Below are 18,065 nucleotides of genomic sequence, written 5' to 3'. Positions count from 1 at the left end.
TCTACTGGATTAATTAGGTGTAAATAATTTTAGCATGTGATATTATGATTTTAAACAGGTCTAGGTGGAAAAATTACTTTGTTTTCTTCTGCTAGTCATGACAGTGCTTATCTCTACTATAATTTGGGGGCATTTGAAGATAGAGAATGAAAGATGGGAAGAAATCGGAGGTAGAGCAGGAGCAGTACTAAGTGTGGCAACACCTGATAAGAAATAGGGGCAGTGACAGCGATGGAGTGGGATTAAAAATACCAGAGGACCTGAAGCTTCCTTCTCCTTATTTTCCCTTCCCCCATATCCCTACTCTCAAGTCACAGTAAACAAAATTTTTTTTTGTTTATTTCCTTTGTTTTAATTACCTAGTACCTAGTGGGAAAAGCAACATAATTTAAGCTAATTCTCCACTGGCCTTGTCTTTGATACACCGGGCAGTGGGGATAAGAGCTGTAGAGCCACAGGAAAGGGTCATTGAAAAGAAGGGAGGGGGTAGCTGTAGAAAGAACCAGATTAGAAGGACATTTGAGAGGACTAACAATCCAGGAGCCCCTGGGTGGCACAAACGGTTAAGCACTCAACTACTATTTGGAAGGTTGGCTGGTTGAGCCCACCCAGAGTCACCTCAGAAGATAGGCCTGATTATCTGCTTCCCCAAAAGATCATAGCCTTGAAAACCCTGTGGAGTGCAGTTGTACTGTGTGACACGTGAGTTCACCATGAGTCAAAGTCAACTTGATGGCAGCTGGTATGGTATAAGGGAATCTAATCAGGAGAGAAATGAGGAAGGAAGGAACGTGCCAAGAAAGATGGGCAGAATTGGAAGGGGGCTTTGCATAGAGAATGGCTGGTGAAAAGGCTTTTCAAGTGGCATTGATTAATTGCCATTTAAGAGAACTGTAGATGTGTTAATATTTGCTTCTTGGGAACTTAGGAGCAAAAGATGTATGGAGAATCTATGTATTCATTTTTTTTTAAAGTTGCTTCTAAGCATAAGTAAATTGATTTCCTCTTCGGGTGTTTTGTTGTTTTTAGGTGATGTGTATTCTGTCTTCTAATCAGAAGAGCTACTATGATTCCATTAAAAAGTACTTGAGCTCAGACTGCCCAGTGCCGAGCCAGTGTGTGCTTACTCGGACTCTGAATAAACAGGGAATGATGATGAGTGTCGCCGCCAAGATTGCCATGCAGATGACCTGTAAACTCGGAGGCGAGCTGTGGGCTGTGGAGATACCTGTGAGGAATCTGTCCTGCTTTCCCGCTTAATCAATTAAAAAAAAAAAAAAATCAAAGTAGGAGATTTTCACATGATCCCAGAATTATTGGTTTTTGTTTGTTTGTGGTGCCTCTGCTCTGGGTTCTGGCATTTCACAAGCCACTGTGGGGGTATCCAAAAGAAGGTGAGGCGTGGCCCGTGTTCTCAAAGGGCTTCTGTTAAACTGTACACGTAGAATATTTTGTAGAAGAGAGTGTAGCTGTGCATAAATTTGGAAGGACTTGATTTGAATCCTCCCAGCCACTACTTTAAAATCAGTGTTGTGTGGCCTCTGCGTGTAGCTGCTTTCAGCACGGCGCTCACTCTCAGAGCAGCCCTGCACCCCCGGCTGGGGCCTCCCCAGAGCTGGGGAGCTGGCATAGCCTATGATCTGAACTTCCAAACTGAGGTGGGAACTGAGAAAATCCTCTTCTCTCCTGAAATGTAGCCACCATGGTTGAAAATGAGGGGAATGAGAAATGAAGGAATGCTGTCCACTCCTTGACATTTCCATAACCAGATGAGCGAGCGTGGGTTACCTCAAGTGCCTCTCCTGGAGGCCCATGGCCAAGTGAGGATTCCTTAGTAATCTGAAGAACTGAATGGGGAATGGAAGTCCTTGTCGGAGTCCTTCAGCCCAGAGGCAAGGGATGAATGGACTAACCATTTTCCCAGAATCCCTTTCACCGCTAGTACCCCTTGTCCACCCCCACAGAGGATGATGACTATTTTGGTCTAGTAAGTCTCCTAAGCAATGAATTCTTCCCTCTATCTTTAAGTCTCTTTAGATTCTGATTAAATAATCTGCCTGATCTGGACCTTGATCCCCCTGACACATAGCTTAACTTAAATAATTTAGTAACTGGGAACAGTTTTTGGAAAACTTCAAATTAAATCGTTGTTTGGAGAAATGCTACCTCATCCCATTAAATCATGAAACATTTAATTTTGCAGTTAAAGTCCCTGATGGTGGTCGGTATTGACATCTGTAAAGATGCCCTGAACAAGGAAATGACAGTGGTTGGATTTGTGGCCAGCATTAACCCCAGAATTACCAGGTACATTTAAAATTACCCTAACATATTCTTCAGTTATTTAGGCTATTAATTGTCGTTTAACTAAAGGCCATAACAGCAAGAACTAGTTTCTATTATTCACTCACTTTTTAAACACCAGCCTGTACGGCCATAAATTATATTTACATATAAAAAATATTTTTATAATGGAAAATATGTAGCCTCATTAAAAAATATTTGTTATACATTCATTAGAGAAAACTGTTGATCATATGCCAATCATATTTACAGAATAATGGGTGTATAGGAGCCTGGTGACATAGTGGTTAAGTGTTCGGCTGCTAACCGAGAGGTTGGTGGTTTGAACCCACCAGCGACTCCTTGGGAGAAAGATGTGGCAGTCTGCTTTCGTAAACATTTACAGCCTTGCAAACTTTATGGAGCAGTTCTTCTTTGTCCTGTAGGGTTGCTATGAATCGAAATTGACTCGAAGGCAATGGGTTTGGCACTGTAATAGGTACTTTGCATTCCTTATTTCAAGCAGTTGAGCTTTAGAATCAGATCGCCTGGATTGCCACTTACTTTTTCTGTAACTAAGGCAGTCGTTTAACCTTGCTGTGCCTTGACATAGTCATCTGTAAAATGGGAATAATGTTGCCTGTTTCGTAGGGCATTTATAGGCCTTGTAAAATAAAAGTACATAGAATATTGCCACCCATAGTAAATTCTCAGTATATGCTTGTTGCTTTATTGTTACTATTATTAATACTCCCAGACACTTGAGGGTTGGTGTTCATAAGCTATTACAAAATAGGCAGGATTAGGGATAATATGTTAAACACTGGCTCATAGTTCTCATTAAATGGTAGTTCTTAGAATTGTTTCAGTATTTGTAACTAAGCAATGTGTTTTGAGGCTGTAGAAGCTGTTGCAAAATGGTTTCTTTCCACACTTAAGCTATTTCCATTAAGCTGTGGTCAGATATATATATGGGATTGTGAAACAGGAAAAATAGCAGCATACCTCCCGGCCTACAACTTTATTTCTGTACCTAAAATTAAGGTCAACAGTAGAGAGGTCCCTATAACAAATTACCTCCTGCTAGGTAGATACCCCCCAATTATATATCAAAACTCTATTGATGTCGTAACTGTTAACACTATTCTAGTCCAGTCTCTGTGCAGAAGCAATTAACAAAGTCGGAAGCATCTACTTTAGTGGGTAAGCCGGTGGAGGCAAGTATCCGTTGGCTGTTAGGTTTCAACATGCCACTGATCAAATCACCCCTTTCCTCATACAACAGCAGCCTGGAACAAGTTTATTAGCTGAGCCAGTAAACTGGGGATTATATTTGCACCTCTGTCTCCATCTTTTGAGGAAGGATCTCTCTGCCGTTGAGCGCTCTGAAATAAAAGATTCAGTGTTGTACACTTTCTTTATGCATGTTAATGTCATTCAAATGGCAAAAATAGATTGCCCAGATCATATGAGATCCCTGTTAGGTATAAGTCAGTTCCTTACTTAAGCAGATAAAGGACTTGCAATTTGTTAGCAGCTTTCCTAATTGTGTTACTATTGTTCCATGTGTTCAGAGAAATAATGACGTTGGTAGATACCACTAAGTCATGATCCTCATTTTCCAGGTGCTTTTTTTAAAAATTTATTTTATTTTGTTCTTGTTGTTGAGAGTATACACAGCAGAACATACACCAATTTAGCAATTTCTATGCTTATAATTCACTAACATTGATTATAGCCTTCAAGTTGTGCAACCATTCTCACCCTAAGTGCATTTAATTGCTTGGTAACTTTAGAAAGACAACTTGTTTCTGAAATCTAAATATTATTAATCATGTTAAGGTTTCAAGCCCCAAAGGCTCACCTGTAGAAATGGAAATTTATTCTTGGAAAGTCTTTTAATATTTTGAAACTAGCAGATCTACTGCTAAACTGGTAGATTCTTTTATAATAATAATAGAGTGGCCTCTATTAGTGCTTACTATGTGCCAAGCCCTGCTCTAAATACTTTGCATATATTATTTACTTTAATTTTTACAATAACCCTATGAGGTAGTTACTATCTTATGAATCTCCTTGTTACAGATGAGGAAACTGAGGCTTACATTCACATAGCAAAGTCCCATAAACCCGAAACCTCTTGCCATCAAGTCAGTTCTGACCCTGTAAGACATAGTAGAACTGCTCCATAGGGTTTCCAAAGCTGTAATCTTTACAGAAGCAGACTGCCACGTCTTTCTACCGTGGAGCCACTGGTGGGCTTGAACCACCGACGTTTTGGTTAACAGCCAAGCACTTGACCACTGTGCCAGCAGGGCTCCTTGCAAAGTCATATAGCTGGTTAGTATACCAGCCAGGATTTAAACCCAGATGTCTGATGCCAACATTATGCTTCAGTTTCTCTTTTTAGTAAATTTTCTTTTTTTTTTCTGGAGGGGGGCTTTTAAATATAATTTTGATCATATAGCATGTACAAAATCATGAACACTGATTTTTACTCCTAATGTCTATTTCTTAATCTAATACTAATCCATGTGTATTGTAGACAATTTGTGTCGAACTTTACTTTTATCTTCTGCTTCCTTTAGGTGGTATTCCCGCTGTATCCTTCAGAGAACAACAACTGATGTTGCAGATTGCTTAAAAGTTTTCATGATCGGTACTAAAAATGTAGTGATGCCGATGGGCTCCAAGGGCTGTTCCTTCAGACCCAAAGGTCCACATAGCCTACCGCAGACCAGATAGGTGGAATAAGCTCCCCAAGCCTGCCAGTGTCAGCTGTCACCCAGTTGATTCCCAGAGCTTTGTGCCAACTCAGGCTGATAGGCTGTGTAGAATTTACATTTGCCTGTGTGTGATAACAGAAAGCGAGGAGGAAGGAGAGTTTGTAGTTGCTGATGGTCATCTGGCAAGTGCTTTGAAGGCCAAAAGAAACCTACCCTGGAGGAACTCGGATTATGAGAGAACACTGTTAGGTCTATAAACAGGAGGGAAGCCTTTGGGACTGAGATAGAGGTGGTAACGTTTTGTTGTTACCAGTTGCTGTTTAGTGATTCCAGCTCATGGTGACCCCATGTGTTATGGAGTAGAACTGCTCCAAAGGGTTTTCTTGGCTGTAATTTTAACAGAAGTAGATTGCCAAGCCATTCTTCCACAGTGCTGCTTGGTGGGTTGGAACCCCTAACCTTAAGGTTAGCAAGTGAGCGCAAACTGCTTGCGTCACCTAGGGACCTTGGTAACAGATAAAACGTGGGATAGCAGGGGAAGATAGGGAAGACAGCAGACAAGGAAGAGGAAGGATGCCCTCTTTACAGTGGGATGCAGTGGAAAGGCGTCTAGGGTTCCCTACCTCACCAGCCTCAGCCCAGATCTGGCTTGGCCACTCCTTAGCAGTATGACTTGTACAGATCATTCCCTGCCCTGATCTCCCTTGTGCCATCTGTATACTTAGTTGTTGTTGTGTGTGCCATCCAGCCAATTCTGACTCATAGTGACCCTGCAGGACAGAGTAGAACTGCTCCATAGGGTTTCCAAGGCTGTAATCTTTACGGGAGCAGACTGCTGCATCTTTCTCCCGTGGAATGGCTGATGGGTTGGAACCAATGACCCTTTGGTTAGCAGCCAAGTGCTTTAGCTACTGCCCCACCAGGGCACTTTGGGGGTGTGTAAATATATTTTTTCTAAAAAAGTGAATTTGGTGATATGTATTTTGGTATATGTGCGTAGTATACATACGACTTATGTGTATATGTGTATCTTTTGTATGTGATTATGTATATGATTATTTTCTACCTAACTCAAATGAATTTCTTGGACAGTTAACTCTTCTAAAACAATGGTGCAATATTATACTTTAAAGGAATTATTGCATCTTATTCCTTTTCCTTTACTTCAAGACATGGTAATTTTTTTTAGCAGTTGTTATTAAAAGTGTCTGTTGGGTAGGAGTTCCTGTCTGGTCTCTGCTTTTTTATGCAATTTATAGTTAGAGTGGGTGGAAATGTTTTCAGAGTTCATATCATTGGTGAGAATTGGAGTCTGACTGGATGAGTCAGTGTGAAGAGATGTTTTCAGAGGAACAGCCAAGTCATTTTCTTATGTTTTCATATTTATGCTCATTAGGGAGGAAGATGACATAAAATTATCTAGCCTGTATCTGTTTAGACAATTCAAAGACTTGAAGAGAGTGGATTAGTATTAATTTGGTTTGGGGAATCTTTATGTCTACTATGTGAATTAAATTTGAATTTATTGCTTGAGTATTAAAATTGTACTAGAGAGATATGCTAAGTTTAAGAATATATTATACCATAGAAATAATTTTGATTCCTCAAAAAGCAGAGATGAACAAATGTTCCCTAAAATTCTTTTTCAGATTATTGCAAATACAGCCCAGATTAGGTATTACTCTATTTTACAGTGGTCCTAAATAGGAAACTTATTTAAGCATTGAAATATGTGGAAATTTTATTTTTTATCAGCAATGAATGAGTCATTTTTCTCTTACTAATACCAAATTCTGCAGGAGCACTCAACAAATGGTACAAGTACAACCATGGTTTGCCGGCACGGATAATTGTGTACCGTGATGGTGTGGGGGATGGTCAGCTAAAAACACTTATTGAATATGAAGTTCCACAGCTGCTGAGCAGTGTGGCAGAATCCAGCTCAAAAACCAGGTATTAAATATTGTTCTTTCTACCACATTCCCAATTATAGTACATTCAGCTGTAACTTGTAAACACAAGGTATGCAAACATTTGTTTGTTTTTTCTTAATGCGTTTAAGTTTTGCTTTGTTTCTGCATCTTGTGAGTACAGCTGGGTAGCTTTTCGCTAGATTGGAGAGAAGTCGGGATAAAAACCAAAAACCATATCAGTAGCTGTAGAGTTGATTCTGACTCATGATGACCCCACATTTGTCAGAGTAGAACTGTGCTCCATAGGGTTTCCAATGGCTGATTTTTTGGAAGTAGACCTCCAGGCCTTTCTTCCAAGGTACCTCTGGGTGAACTTGATCCTCCAACCTTTAGGTTAACAGCCAAGTGCGTTAATTGTCTGTAGCACCTAGGGACTCCATGTAGTTGGAATGTTGTTGCTGTGTGCTGTCAGGTTGATTCTAACTCATAGCGACACTGTAGGATAGAGTAGACTGCCCCATAGGTTTCCTAGGCTCTAGTCTTTAAGGGGGCAGACTGTCACGTTTTTCTCCCGCGGAGCCACTGGGTGGATTTGAATCGCCAACCTTTCGGTTAGCAGCTGAGCGCTTAACTGTTTGTGCCACCAGGGCTGTTTTTACTTGCACTAGAATGTCAAATTGAGAATTTTTCAATATTAAAAACATTAATAATAATTTAAAAAATAATTAACATGTTTAAAGTGAAATTTCACCACTATTCTTGCATCCTAGAGGCTCCTTCCATGGTGGCAAATATTTGGATTTGGCCTTGGCTTTACCAAATGCTAACTTTAACAGTTGGTCACTCATCACTGTGCCAAAATACACATTCTATCCATCCATTCATCCACCCAGGCAAGTTTTGTGTAATTCAAAAGAGGGGATTTGAGGAGCCAGAGGAACTAGTGGTTCTTCCTTTGCTACTCAGAAATACATTAGACAGCAAGAGTGAAGGTGAAAATAGGGTGACTATACTAATGGTAGAGCCCTGGTGGCGCAGTGGCTAAGAGCTCAGCTGTTAACCAAAAAAGGTCAGCAGTTCGAATCCACCAGCTGCTCATTGGAAAACCCTACGGGGCAGTTCTACCCTGTCCTGTAGGGTCGCTGTGAGCCAGAAGTGACTTGACGGCACCTAACAACAACAACAACAACAACAACAACATAATAATGGTAGAACCCCAGTGGGACAGCGGGTAAGAGCTTGGCTGCTAACAAAATGGTTGGCATTTCGAATCCACCAGCTGCTCTTTGGAAGCTTATGGATGGCAGTTCTACTCTGTCCTATAAGATTGCTATGAGTTGGAAGCAACTTGATGGCAATGGTTTTTTTTTTTTTGTTTTTTTTTTTTTGGTGGTCTCTGGAGAAGGACATCATGCTTGGTAAAGTGAAGGGTTAGTGAAGGAGAGGAAGACCCTCAATGAGATGGAGTGACACAGTGGCTGCAACAATGGGCTTAAGCATAACAACAGTCATGAGGATGGTGCAGGACCAGGCAGCGTTTCCTTCTGTTGTACATGGGGTCACTATGAGTCAGAACCGACTCAGTGGCACCTAACAATAACAGTGGCAAAAAAAGAAAAATTTCACCATGGATAATTCTGGAAAATCTCTTCAGAAGTGCTAATCAAAGTTCATTGTTCTATTAATCATCCCCCCTCCCTCCATTCAAATGATTTAAACTAGGCAAATGAGTGGATATACCATACTTTTAGAACCAATGAGGGAAGTCTCTAATTTGAAAAATCGTATGTATCTCTGGGGAAGAAGGACTGTGAGCAATTTTTAGTCTTTGTTTTGCAGTGTTTTCCTGATGAATTTCTATTGATTTCATGAAAAAAATTACAAAAAAGTGTTAAATAGAAAACCGCATGACCTGGTGTTTGTTCTCTCCTCATTTTCTGCCTCTCTTTTTCCAAGCTCCAAACTGTCAGTGATTGTGGTGAGGAAGAAGTGCATGCCACGATTCTTTACGGAAATGAACCATACTTTGCAGAACCCACCACTTGGCACTGTCGTGGATTCAGAAGCAACCCGTCCTGATTGGCAAGTACCACTAGAAAATTAATTTTTTAGAAAGCATTCAATGTGTGTTGTTCAGGTTTGACCTTTTTCTGTTTGCCTTCCTCCCTACATTCATTCCATTTCCCCCCCAGGTATGACTTTTACTTGATCAGCCAGGTGGCCCATCAGGGGACTGTTAATCCCACCTACTATAATGTCATTTATGATGACAACGGCTTGAAGCCAGACCACATGCAGAGACTTACATTCAAACTGTGCCACCTGTACTACAATTGGTCGGTAAGTGAAAGCTTTTTAGTTATGCAAGTACTGGTACTCAAGGTTCCCACTCACGAACGGTCACCCAGTTCACGCTTGCCATCCCTGGGCCTAGCCTAGTGCCTGCCTGTTCACAAATGAGGAATGAAAATGAGTGAATGACCCCTTAAGCCCACAGTGACAAGCTCAGTCTGTGATAGAAACAAAATAGCAATAAGTATTATAATAAACATATATATAAATATTTATTATATTTATATATTAATATTTATAATTCTAGTGGACTTTTGGAGTCCCTGGGTGGTGCAAAATGTTAAGCAGTCGACTACTAGTCAAAAGGTGGGCAGTCTGAATCCACCCACAGGTGCCTCAGAAGACAGGTGTGGTGATCTGCTTCTGAGAGGTCACAACCTTGAAAACTATGGAGCTGTTCTACTCTGCACACACGGGGTTGCCATGAGTGTAATCGACTCGACAGCAACTAATGATAGTCACAACAACAGCAGCAATGAGAGGGCTTTGATGTGCACGATATTATGCAAGCCTGGCAGGAAATCAGGGTAGGTATTAGTATTTTCATGTTACAGGTGAGGAAGTTGAAGCTAACTTTGATGTTGCACCTGGTGGAAAAGTGTCAATAGGAGTGTGTCTGTCCTGTGTTCCTGTGCACTGGGCCAAGACCTGCTCTCAAAGTCCAGGGGCCAGTTTTGCTCTGAGCCTTGTAGGAAACTGAGATTAGCCCTAAGTGTGATGGTTGCCACCACCATGGAGCCAGACTGGCTCCCACACCACCCCATCTTACCCAGTGAGTTTAAGTTTTTAGTAATCAAGATTGACTTTTTAGTTGAGTTTCATTACTGTTTACCCAGAAACACATTATATTGTATACTCATTGTATATTGTATATTCATCATATATTGTATTTCATTCTGAGTTGAAAAAAAAAAATCACTTTGTCTGAAGACCAGATTATCCTTTTAATTTTTATCAGTACTGCTTTCTCCTCAGGGCTTAATCCGTATCCCAGCACCTTGCCAGTATGCACACAAGCTGACCTTTCTGGTGGCACAAAGCATTCACAAAGAACCAAGTTTGGAATTAGCCAATTCTCTCTTCTACTTGTGATGGGAAGAACCATCAGTATCCCTAGATGAAGAAGCCAAGGAGTAGTAGGGATAGTTTGTACAAATCTGCTGTAAGCTCAAGGCTGTGACTGGGGCAAGGGGATTGAGTGTTTTAATTTCTGGGGAAAAAAAAAATCCGATAGGGTTCAAAAGAAATGTGTGTTGTTTTATTTTAAAGACGTTTATGCTTGGTGTAAATTCTCATTGTGGTATACGGAATAAAAATATACCATCACCTGTAAAGAATTCCACAAAGCTAAACATCTTAAAAGAAAATACGTGTGTTTGGATGGTAGATAAATGGGATCCAATTCCTATCCTAAATTTTGCAGGTGTTTTCGGAAACAGGTAATGTTGTAGAGCATTTTGTAGAGTAGTTTAAATAATTATTAGAAAATAAAGAAAATTGAAAGCATTACATATGTGTTTATTGTTCTTTGAATTTTGAGCTGACGTTACATATGATCCTCATTATTTAAGTGCTTTCAGTGAGGACTCTTACTCACTAGATCACATCATTCTCACTCTTTGAGTTATATTTTTAAAATGGTACTTATCACTTGCCCTCTTGATGGGCTTTACTTCACTTAATAGCAACTATTTTCGGTAATGACCTTGCTTCCTGCTGCACTAAGAACACAGGAGACATCAGAAGAGAACCTGCACAGACTCCCACTATATCTACCCACCTAAAGGCATCTGTGTCCATAGCCTCTGCCCTTCCCCTAGTCTGTGCTCCTATTTGGGGCTCTCTACCATTTATCTCTGGGTGGTGCAAATGGTTAACATACTTGGCTGCTAACCAAAAAGTTGGAGGTTCAAGTCCATCCAGAGGTGCCTTGGAAGAAAGGCCTGGTGATCTACTTCTGAAAAATCATCCATTGAAAACCCTATGGAGCACAGTTCTACTCTGACGCAGATGCGGGTCACCATGAATTGGAGCTGGCTCAATGGCAGCTCTGTGTGTGTGTGTCTGTGTGTTTTAATGCGTGTACTAAATCCCATTCCGTCTGAGCTGTGAAGGTTGTTGCTCTAGCAGTTCTCTCCTCTCCTTTCTGCATCATCAGTTTTTCCCGACAGGATCATTCCCATCAGCATTATAAATACGCTGTTATTTCTTCCATTCTGCAGTTAACTTCTTCCATCTTAAAAAAAGAAAACCATTTCCCCTTCCAGCTACCTCCTCATTTCTCTGCTTCCCTTTGCGGCAAAATTTCTCAAATGATTAGTCTATGTTTGGCATATCCAGTTCCTCACTCCAATCAGAATTTCACCATAACTTCTACATCAAAATTGCTTTTATCGAGGTCACCAATGACCTTCACTTTGCGACATCCGATAGTCAATCCTCGTTTGACCCCGTTGATTGTTTCCTCCATCTTGAAACACTCTTTACTTGGCCTCTAGGATGATAACACACTCTTCCTGGTTTCTTCCTACCGCATTGATCACTCATTCTTAGTCTCCTTTGCGGATTTATCCTCACAGTCTCATCCTTTTCACATTGGAATGCCCCCAGAATGAGAATGGCTACATGTCAAAGATCTTTTGGTGGTGGTTGTTGGTGAAAATATACACAGCAAAACATACACTACTTCAGCAGTTCCTGCATGTACAGTTCATTGACATTGATTACATTCTTCAAGTTGTGCAACCATCCTCACTCTCTTTTTCTGAATTGTTCCTTCACCATTAACATAAGCTTCCTACCTAGACTTTTGAGTTAACTGTTGTCAATTTGATCTCATGTACCATATTTTTACACAAATAATGCACACCTTCTATGTTTGTTTGCCAACTGCGTCCTCCCCACCCCCCAGAGTACTTTCCTAAGTGTGCTATGCTAATTTTTTTGCAGCAACATGTAAAAAATGTTGGCATAGTGGTAAATAGTGCTTTATAACAGCACAATGCTTAAGGCGGACATTCTTTACTAATTAGGCTAAAGTATTGTTTGGTTTAAAAAAGACTTCAGGGGATATTTTTGTTTTAAGGTTTAAAGATCATCTCAGGGCAATAGTTTCAGGGGTTCATTGGTCTCGGTGGCTTCAGGAGGTCTGGATTCCATGAAAATTTGAAATGCTGTTCCACATGAAAGATCTTTTGATAATGGAAAAATCATAGTTCCAAATGCTGTTTGCAGAGGAAAGATGATGTGGGGGGCTGTAGTGAGGGACTTGGGCAGCTGGGGAGGGCAGAAGTGAGAGTATGAGGCCATCAGCAGGGACACCAGAGCAGAGAGAAAATGGCACAGAAAAATTCTTTTTCTATTGGAGAATTTTGTCTGGGTCTGGTAGCATTGTGGAGCCTGGTGGCGCAGTGGTTAAGAGCTACAGCTGCTAACCATAAAGGTCAGCAATTCAAATCCACCAGCTGCTGCTTGGAAACCCTATGGGGGCAGTTCTACTCTGTCCTGTAGGGTCGCTGTGAGTTGGAATCGACTTGATGGCAACGGGTAGTAGCGTTGCACCCAACATGGGCCCATTCCAGTAATACTAATGGTAACCATTTGTGGGTATGAGGGTGGTGGGATGAGAGTGGGGTGGGGAGACGGGGAGTAATACACTCCAGGCACTGCACCAAGCATTTAACATACAATATCCTAGTTAATCTTCACAACAACTGTATGAGTTAGGCACTATATTTACCATTTTACAGATGATAAAATTGAGGATTAAAGATGCCATATGGCTCACCGAAGTTTATGAGATTAATAAATTGTGGAGCTGGAATTTCCCCTGAAGTTTTCTTGACTCCAAAACCCACAAAACCTTAATAAAAAGTACTAAAAGATTTTAAAAAATTTCTCCCAGAGCTCTTAGGTGAATTGAAACTGCCTTTGGAGGTAAGGGAGTGTATAAATCCAGAGTGGTGGATTTGGGTTTTGTTTCTGTATCGGTGTTGATGTTGTTCTTGTGGTTTTCTTCCTTAAAAGTACAAGGATGATGCAAAGCCCCACTACCTGACCAGCAGGCTTGTGTAAATCTACACACAGCATTTTGGTTAGGTCAGACAAAGTTCTGCAGAGAGCCTCATTCTCTTACCTATTAAATACTGCCGTAGGCTCTTTACTATTTTACCCCACCAGGGGGCACACGAGGACCATGGTATGAATAGAGTCCTTCACCATTCAAGTATCAGTGTGATGCAGCAGATAATGGGAACCTCAGGTAAGCTCCCAGAGGGCAACATGGGACTGGGAAAATTTTCACTTGAGTCCCAGTTCCAACGTTTTTTTCCCTCTCTGACAAAGTTAACCTGTTGCTGCTAAGTCGATTCTGACTCATGGTAACCCTACGTGTTTCAGAGTAGAACTGCTCTCCATAGGGTTTTCAATGGCTGTAATCTTACGGAAGTAGATTGCCAGGCCTTTCTTCTGCTGTGTGCTGAGTGGATTCAAACCTCCAACCTTTCAGTTAGTGGTGGAGCTCAAACCATATGGCCACCCGCGGATCCATTTGAGGAAGTTACTCTGTTTGTAATATGGAAAAGGGTTGGACTAGACCAGTAGTACTCAACCTTGGAAACATTAGAACTTTTCACACTAAAAACGTTGGAAAAAATATAGGTGCCTGGGCCCACCTCCAGAAATAGTGGTCTAATTGATCTGGACTGAGGCCTGATCATCTGAATATTTTAAAAGTTCTCCAGGTGTTATGAGTTGATTTGTATCCCCCGAAAAGATATGTTCAAGTCCTAACCTCTCCACAACCTGTGAATGTGGCCTTATTTGTAATTAGTTAACATGATGACATAGAGGAGTCAGTAGACCCCAATCCAATATGACTGATGTCCTTATGAGAAGAGACACGGACATAGAGCAAAGATGGTCATGTGAACGGAGGCAGAGATTGGAGTTACGCTGCCACAAACCAAGGAAAGCCTGAGGCTGTGAGAAGCTGTAGGAGACAAGGAATGATCTCTCCCTAGAGCCTTCAGAGAGCATGGCTCTGTGGACACCCTGAATTCAGACTGCTGGCCTCCAGAACTGTGAGAGAATAAATTTCTGCTGTTTTAAGCCACTCACTTTATGGTAACTTATTATAGCAGCCCTGGGAAACTAGTCCTTCAGGTGATGCTGATGCTTAGCCAGGGTTGAGGTGGTCTACTGGTCTGGATAATAGCTAAGTTCCGTCCCTGATTCGCGTTATAAGATTTGTGAGTTTACATTACTTAGTTTTGCTAACATTACATTAAATATTTTCGCTTATTAAAGCTACCGAGGACAAGGAGGAAAGAGAGCACACACCAGGCTTCTGAGTGAGTCTGGGTTTGAATCCCAGAGCCACCACTTTTTAGCTATGTGACCTTGGGCAAGTTACTTAACCTCTCTGAGCCCCAGCATACCTACCTGTGAAGATGGCTAACAATGTTCACATTTTAGGGTTGTAAGGATTAGAAGTAACAAATCTAAAGTATCTGGTTTTACTAAATAGTATCATATTATTAGGAGCCCTGGTGGCACAAAGGTTAAGCGCTCAGCTGTTAACCAAAAGGTCAGTGGTTTGAACCCACCAGCTGCTCTGCAGGAGAAAAGACCTGGCAATCTGCTCCTGTAAAGATTACAGCCTAGGAAACCCTATGGGGCACTTCTAGTCTGTCCTGTAGGTCACTATGAGTCGGAATTGACTCAATGGCACACAACAACATCATATTATTAGATCTGGTAAAAGGAAAAGAATCAAATGACCTAATTCAGTCAGCAAATACTCATGGATGCACGTTATGTGCCAGGCTCTAACTTCTACAGTTCTGCTTAAGGAAAGGCTTCATAGTTCCTTTAGGTATAAGCAGTTTACCACCTGCTGTCTTGGGGAGAAGTTTTTTTTTTTGTTTTACTTTTTTGGGGAGGGCAGGGTGATATGGGGAAGAGACTGGAAGAAAGTATACTTTAGATACATTTTTGTGGTGGCTATGGAGGTGTATCAATCAGATTGCGTTTCAAGAGAACTTTCTGCAAGGAGTGTGGTTGGCTGACAACTTCCAGACGTCACACCTCCAGGATCCACTACAGCGCTGAATTTGAGACTAGAATCTCCACGCTGCTCCTAGCCACTGATAGCACAGCAGAGGTACTGGCTGCTTTTGTTATTGTTGTTGTTAGGTGCTGTCGGAGTCCACTCCGACTCCTGGCAACCCCACGTACAGCAGAATGAAATGGTGCCTGGTCCTGTGCCATCTTCACGATTGCTGGTATGCTCGAGTCCATCGTTGTGACCACTCGGAGTCTCATTCTCCAGCACTATATCAGACAACATTCTACTGTGATCTAGGTTTTCATTGACTAATTTTTGGAAGTAGGTTGCCAGGCCTTTCTTCCTAGTCTGTCTCAGTTTTGGAACTCCACTGAAATCTGTCCACCATGGGTGACCCTGCTGGTATTTGAAATACTGGTGGCATAGCTTCTAGCATCGTAGCAACACACAAGCCACCACAGTACAACAGACAGGTGGTAGAGAGGTACCATTTCTATCTACGTGGGACTTTGTTAATGGACAGCCTTTACTAGTGAACTTCTCTTTGGCCTGACTTTCTCAGAGCTTCACAATAGTCTGAGGCTCTTCCTATGATCCTCCTTCCTTCACTTTCTTCCTTTCACAGACGTCAGATCAGCATTGTGGAAGAAAGACTTTCCCTGCTTACTCCTACTCTCTCTCCCCTTTATCTTTACAGGCATCCTCCCCCCTACCCACCCCCCACCAATAAACTTCTTGAATGTCTAATTCTGTCTTGGTGTCTGCTTTTTCAGAAACCCAAACTGACACATTTCCTTCATCATTAAGTCACTCTTTAGAAAGCCTGTTTTTAGTCTTAAGAGTCTGCATCAATTACAACGTGAAATTTAAAACTATTTACCTTGAGATGTCATAACCTTTTAAATATTGGGTTAGCAATTTTCCATGGCGAAATTTATCTGTAAATTTTTCTAACACCCTTCAAGATCCCAGACATGAAATGTAAACTACTTTTGAGAGTTATTGTCAAATGTCTGAGTTTGTTGCTCAGATGAATCTGTATTTTGCACGTTCTATTTGACCCAGTGCCCACAGCTGTGAGGAGGACTTGAGGGAGTGGACATTGTGGGCTAAGGGAACACAGGTTGAGGAAGGGAGTCATTCGAAGGGGGAGAGGGTGAGGAGATGTAAAGAATTTCAGTTCCTTCCTGAAAGAAAGGACTTTCTGAGTGAAATTCCTTCCAATTTATTGGAATTTTTTTTTTAAATCCTTAACTAGTTGTAAAATTATGAAAATAATAGAAGTACATTGTGGAATATTTGGAAGGTACAAAAAATTATAAAGATAAAGGAAAAAATCACCAATAAGCTACTTTCCAGAAATATATACTCTCAAACCTTTGATATATAATTTTCTTCTAGTCCTTTAGCTGTACCACATATGTAGTTTTATATACTTCATTTTTAACATAAGATTATAGCATTAACTTTTCCTGTTTTATTGAAAATTCTTTGTAAGCATCTTTTTAATGACTCAGCAATATTTTACTGTACAGATGTAACAATTTACTTGCTCCTGTATTTGTTATATCTCTAGGCTGTTTCTAATTTTTTTTTTTCAAGTATTTGTGATTGGTTCCTTGGGTTATATCCCTAAAAGTGAAGTTGTTGTTGTTAGGTGCCATCAAGTTGGTTCTGACTTGTAGCCACCCTATAGGACAGCGTAGAACTGCCCCATAGGGTTTCCAAGGCGTGGCTGGTGGATTTGAGCTGCTGTCCTTTTGGTTAGCAGTCAAGCTCTTAACCACTGCGCCACCAGGGCTTAGATTTCTTTTAAGTGCTAAATTTGTTTTAAAAATGTCATATCATCCTGTAGTCCCACAGTAGCACCCAAGCAAGCTTTGTATATTCTCATTAAAAACAAAAACAGTTTGCTTGTATGATAAATAATAGTTTCTCGTATTTATTTGATTACTAGTACATGTACAGCCATTTATTTGATTATTAATAAAGGAATTCGGTTTGCAAATGTTTTTAACCATTCATATTTTTTTTGTGTTTTTCTTATCAACTTTTATGAAGTCTTCATATTTGAAAGATAGTAATACTGTCTCCTGTTTATCGGTGCTTTTAAATTTTGTTTATGCTGCCTTTTTAACTACAGGCATTTAAAGTTTATGTAGTCAAATTATCACTTTTTTCCTTTGAGATTATGAAAGCAGAACTGGGATTTGAAACCAAGAAAAATCTGTTCTCATCCAGAGATTTGAGAAACATTACTTCTTTGTGGCTTTATTTTTCTTTCATTTAACTCTGTAAATCCATCTAGATTATGTTTTAGTGTGAAGTAAGTATCTAAACTATTTTTTCTAAATAGTTCTATAAAAGAATCAATGGATTAAAAAAAAGAACTAAGTAGAAATACTAAAAATGAAGAATAAAATAATTAAAATAAAACTCCCAATAGATTAGTTAAACTGTAGACTAAAAACGGATGAACAGACTATTAATACATTGGGAAGTAAATTTTAGGTAATCACTTAAGATGCAGTATATAGAGACGTGGAGAATAAAGTGAGACACTCTACCACCATTTGGTAGGTGTTTCAGAAAGAGGGAATGCAGAAAACCAGGTAGAAGGTAGAGGCAAATTTCAGAGATACTGTCTAAGAGTGTTCTAAAATTTAAACTGCAGAATTTAAATTAAATTCAGAATTAAAATTTAAAATTCAGACTGCAGAAGTT

The 18,065-nt window shown here is 40.4% G+C and overlaps 1 protein-coding gene across 1 annotated transcript in view; it reads left to right on the top strand.

Annotated features, from left to right (window-relative positions):
• The window catches only part of PIWIL4 (piwi like RNA-mediated gene silencing 4), a 70,110-nt gene extending 59,379 nt beyond the window's left edge, over window positions 1-10,731 (top strand). The window contains 7 exon segments of the mRNA XM_023739852.1: window positions 1,030-1,230; window positions 2,204-2,307; window positions 4,872-4,942; window positions 6,809-6,962; window positions 8,879-9,004; window positions 9,115-9,262; window positions 10,250-10,731. Of these exon segments, the coding sequence (XP_023595620.1) occupies window positions 1,030-1,230; window positions 2,204-2,307; window positions 4,872-4,942; window positions 6,809-6,962; window positions 8,879-9,004; window positions 9,115-9,262; window positions 10,250-10,366 (921 nt within the window). The 3' untranslated portion in view covers window positions 10,367-10,731.
• Window positions 10,732-18,065: the final 7,334 nt, after the last annotated feature.

This window comes from Trichechus manatus, unplaced genomic scaffold (genome assembly GCF_000243295.1).
Source record: "Trichechus manatus latirostris isolate Lorelei unplaced genomic scaffold, TriManLat1.0 scaffold00141, whole genome shotgun sequence".
NCBI classification, from domain to species: Eukaryota; Metazoa; Chordata; class Mammalia; order Sirenia; family Trichechidae; genus Trichechus; species Trichechus manatus.
This window is presented reverse-complemented; position numbering and strand designations above follow the sequence as displayed.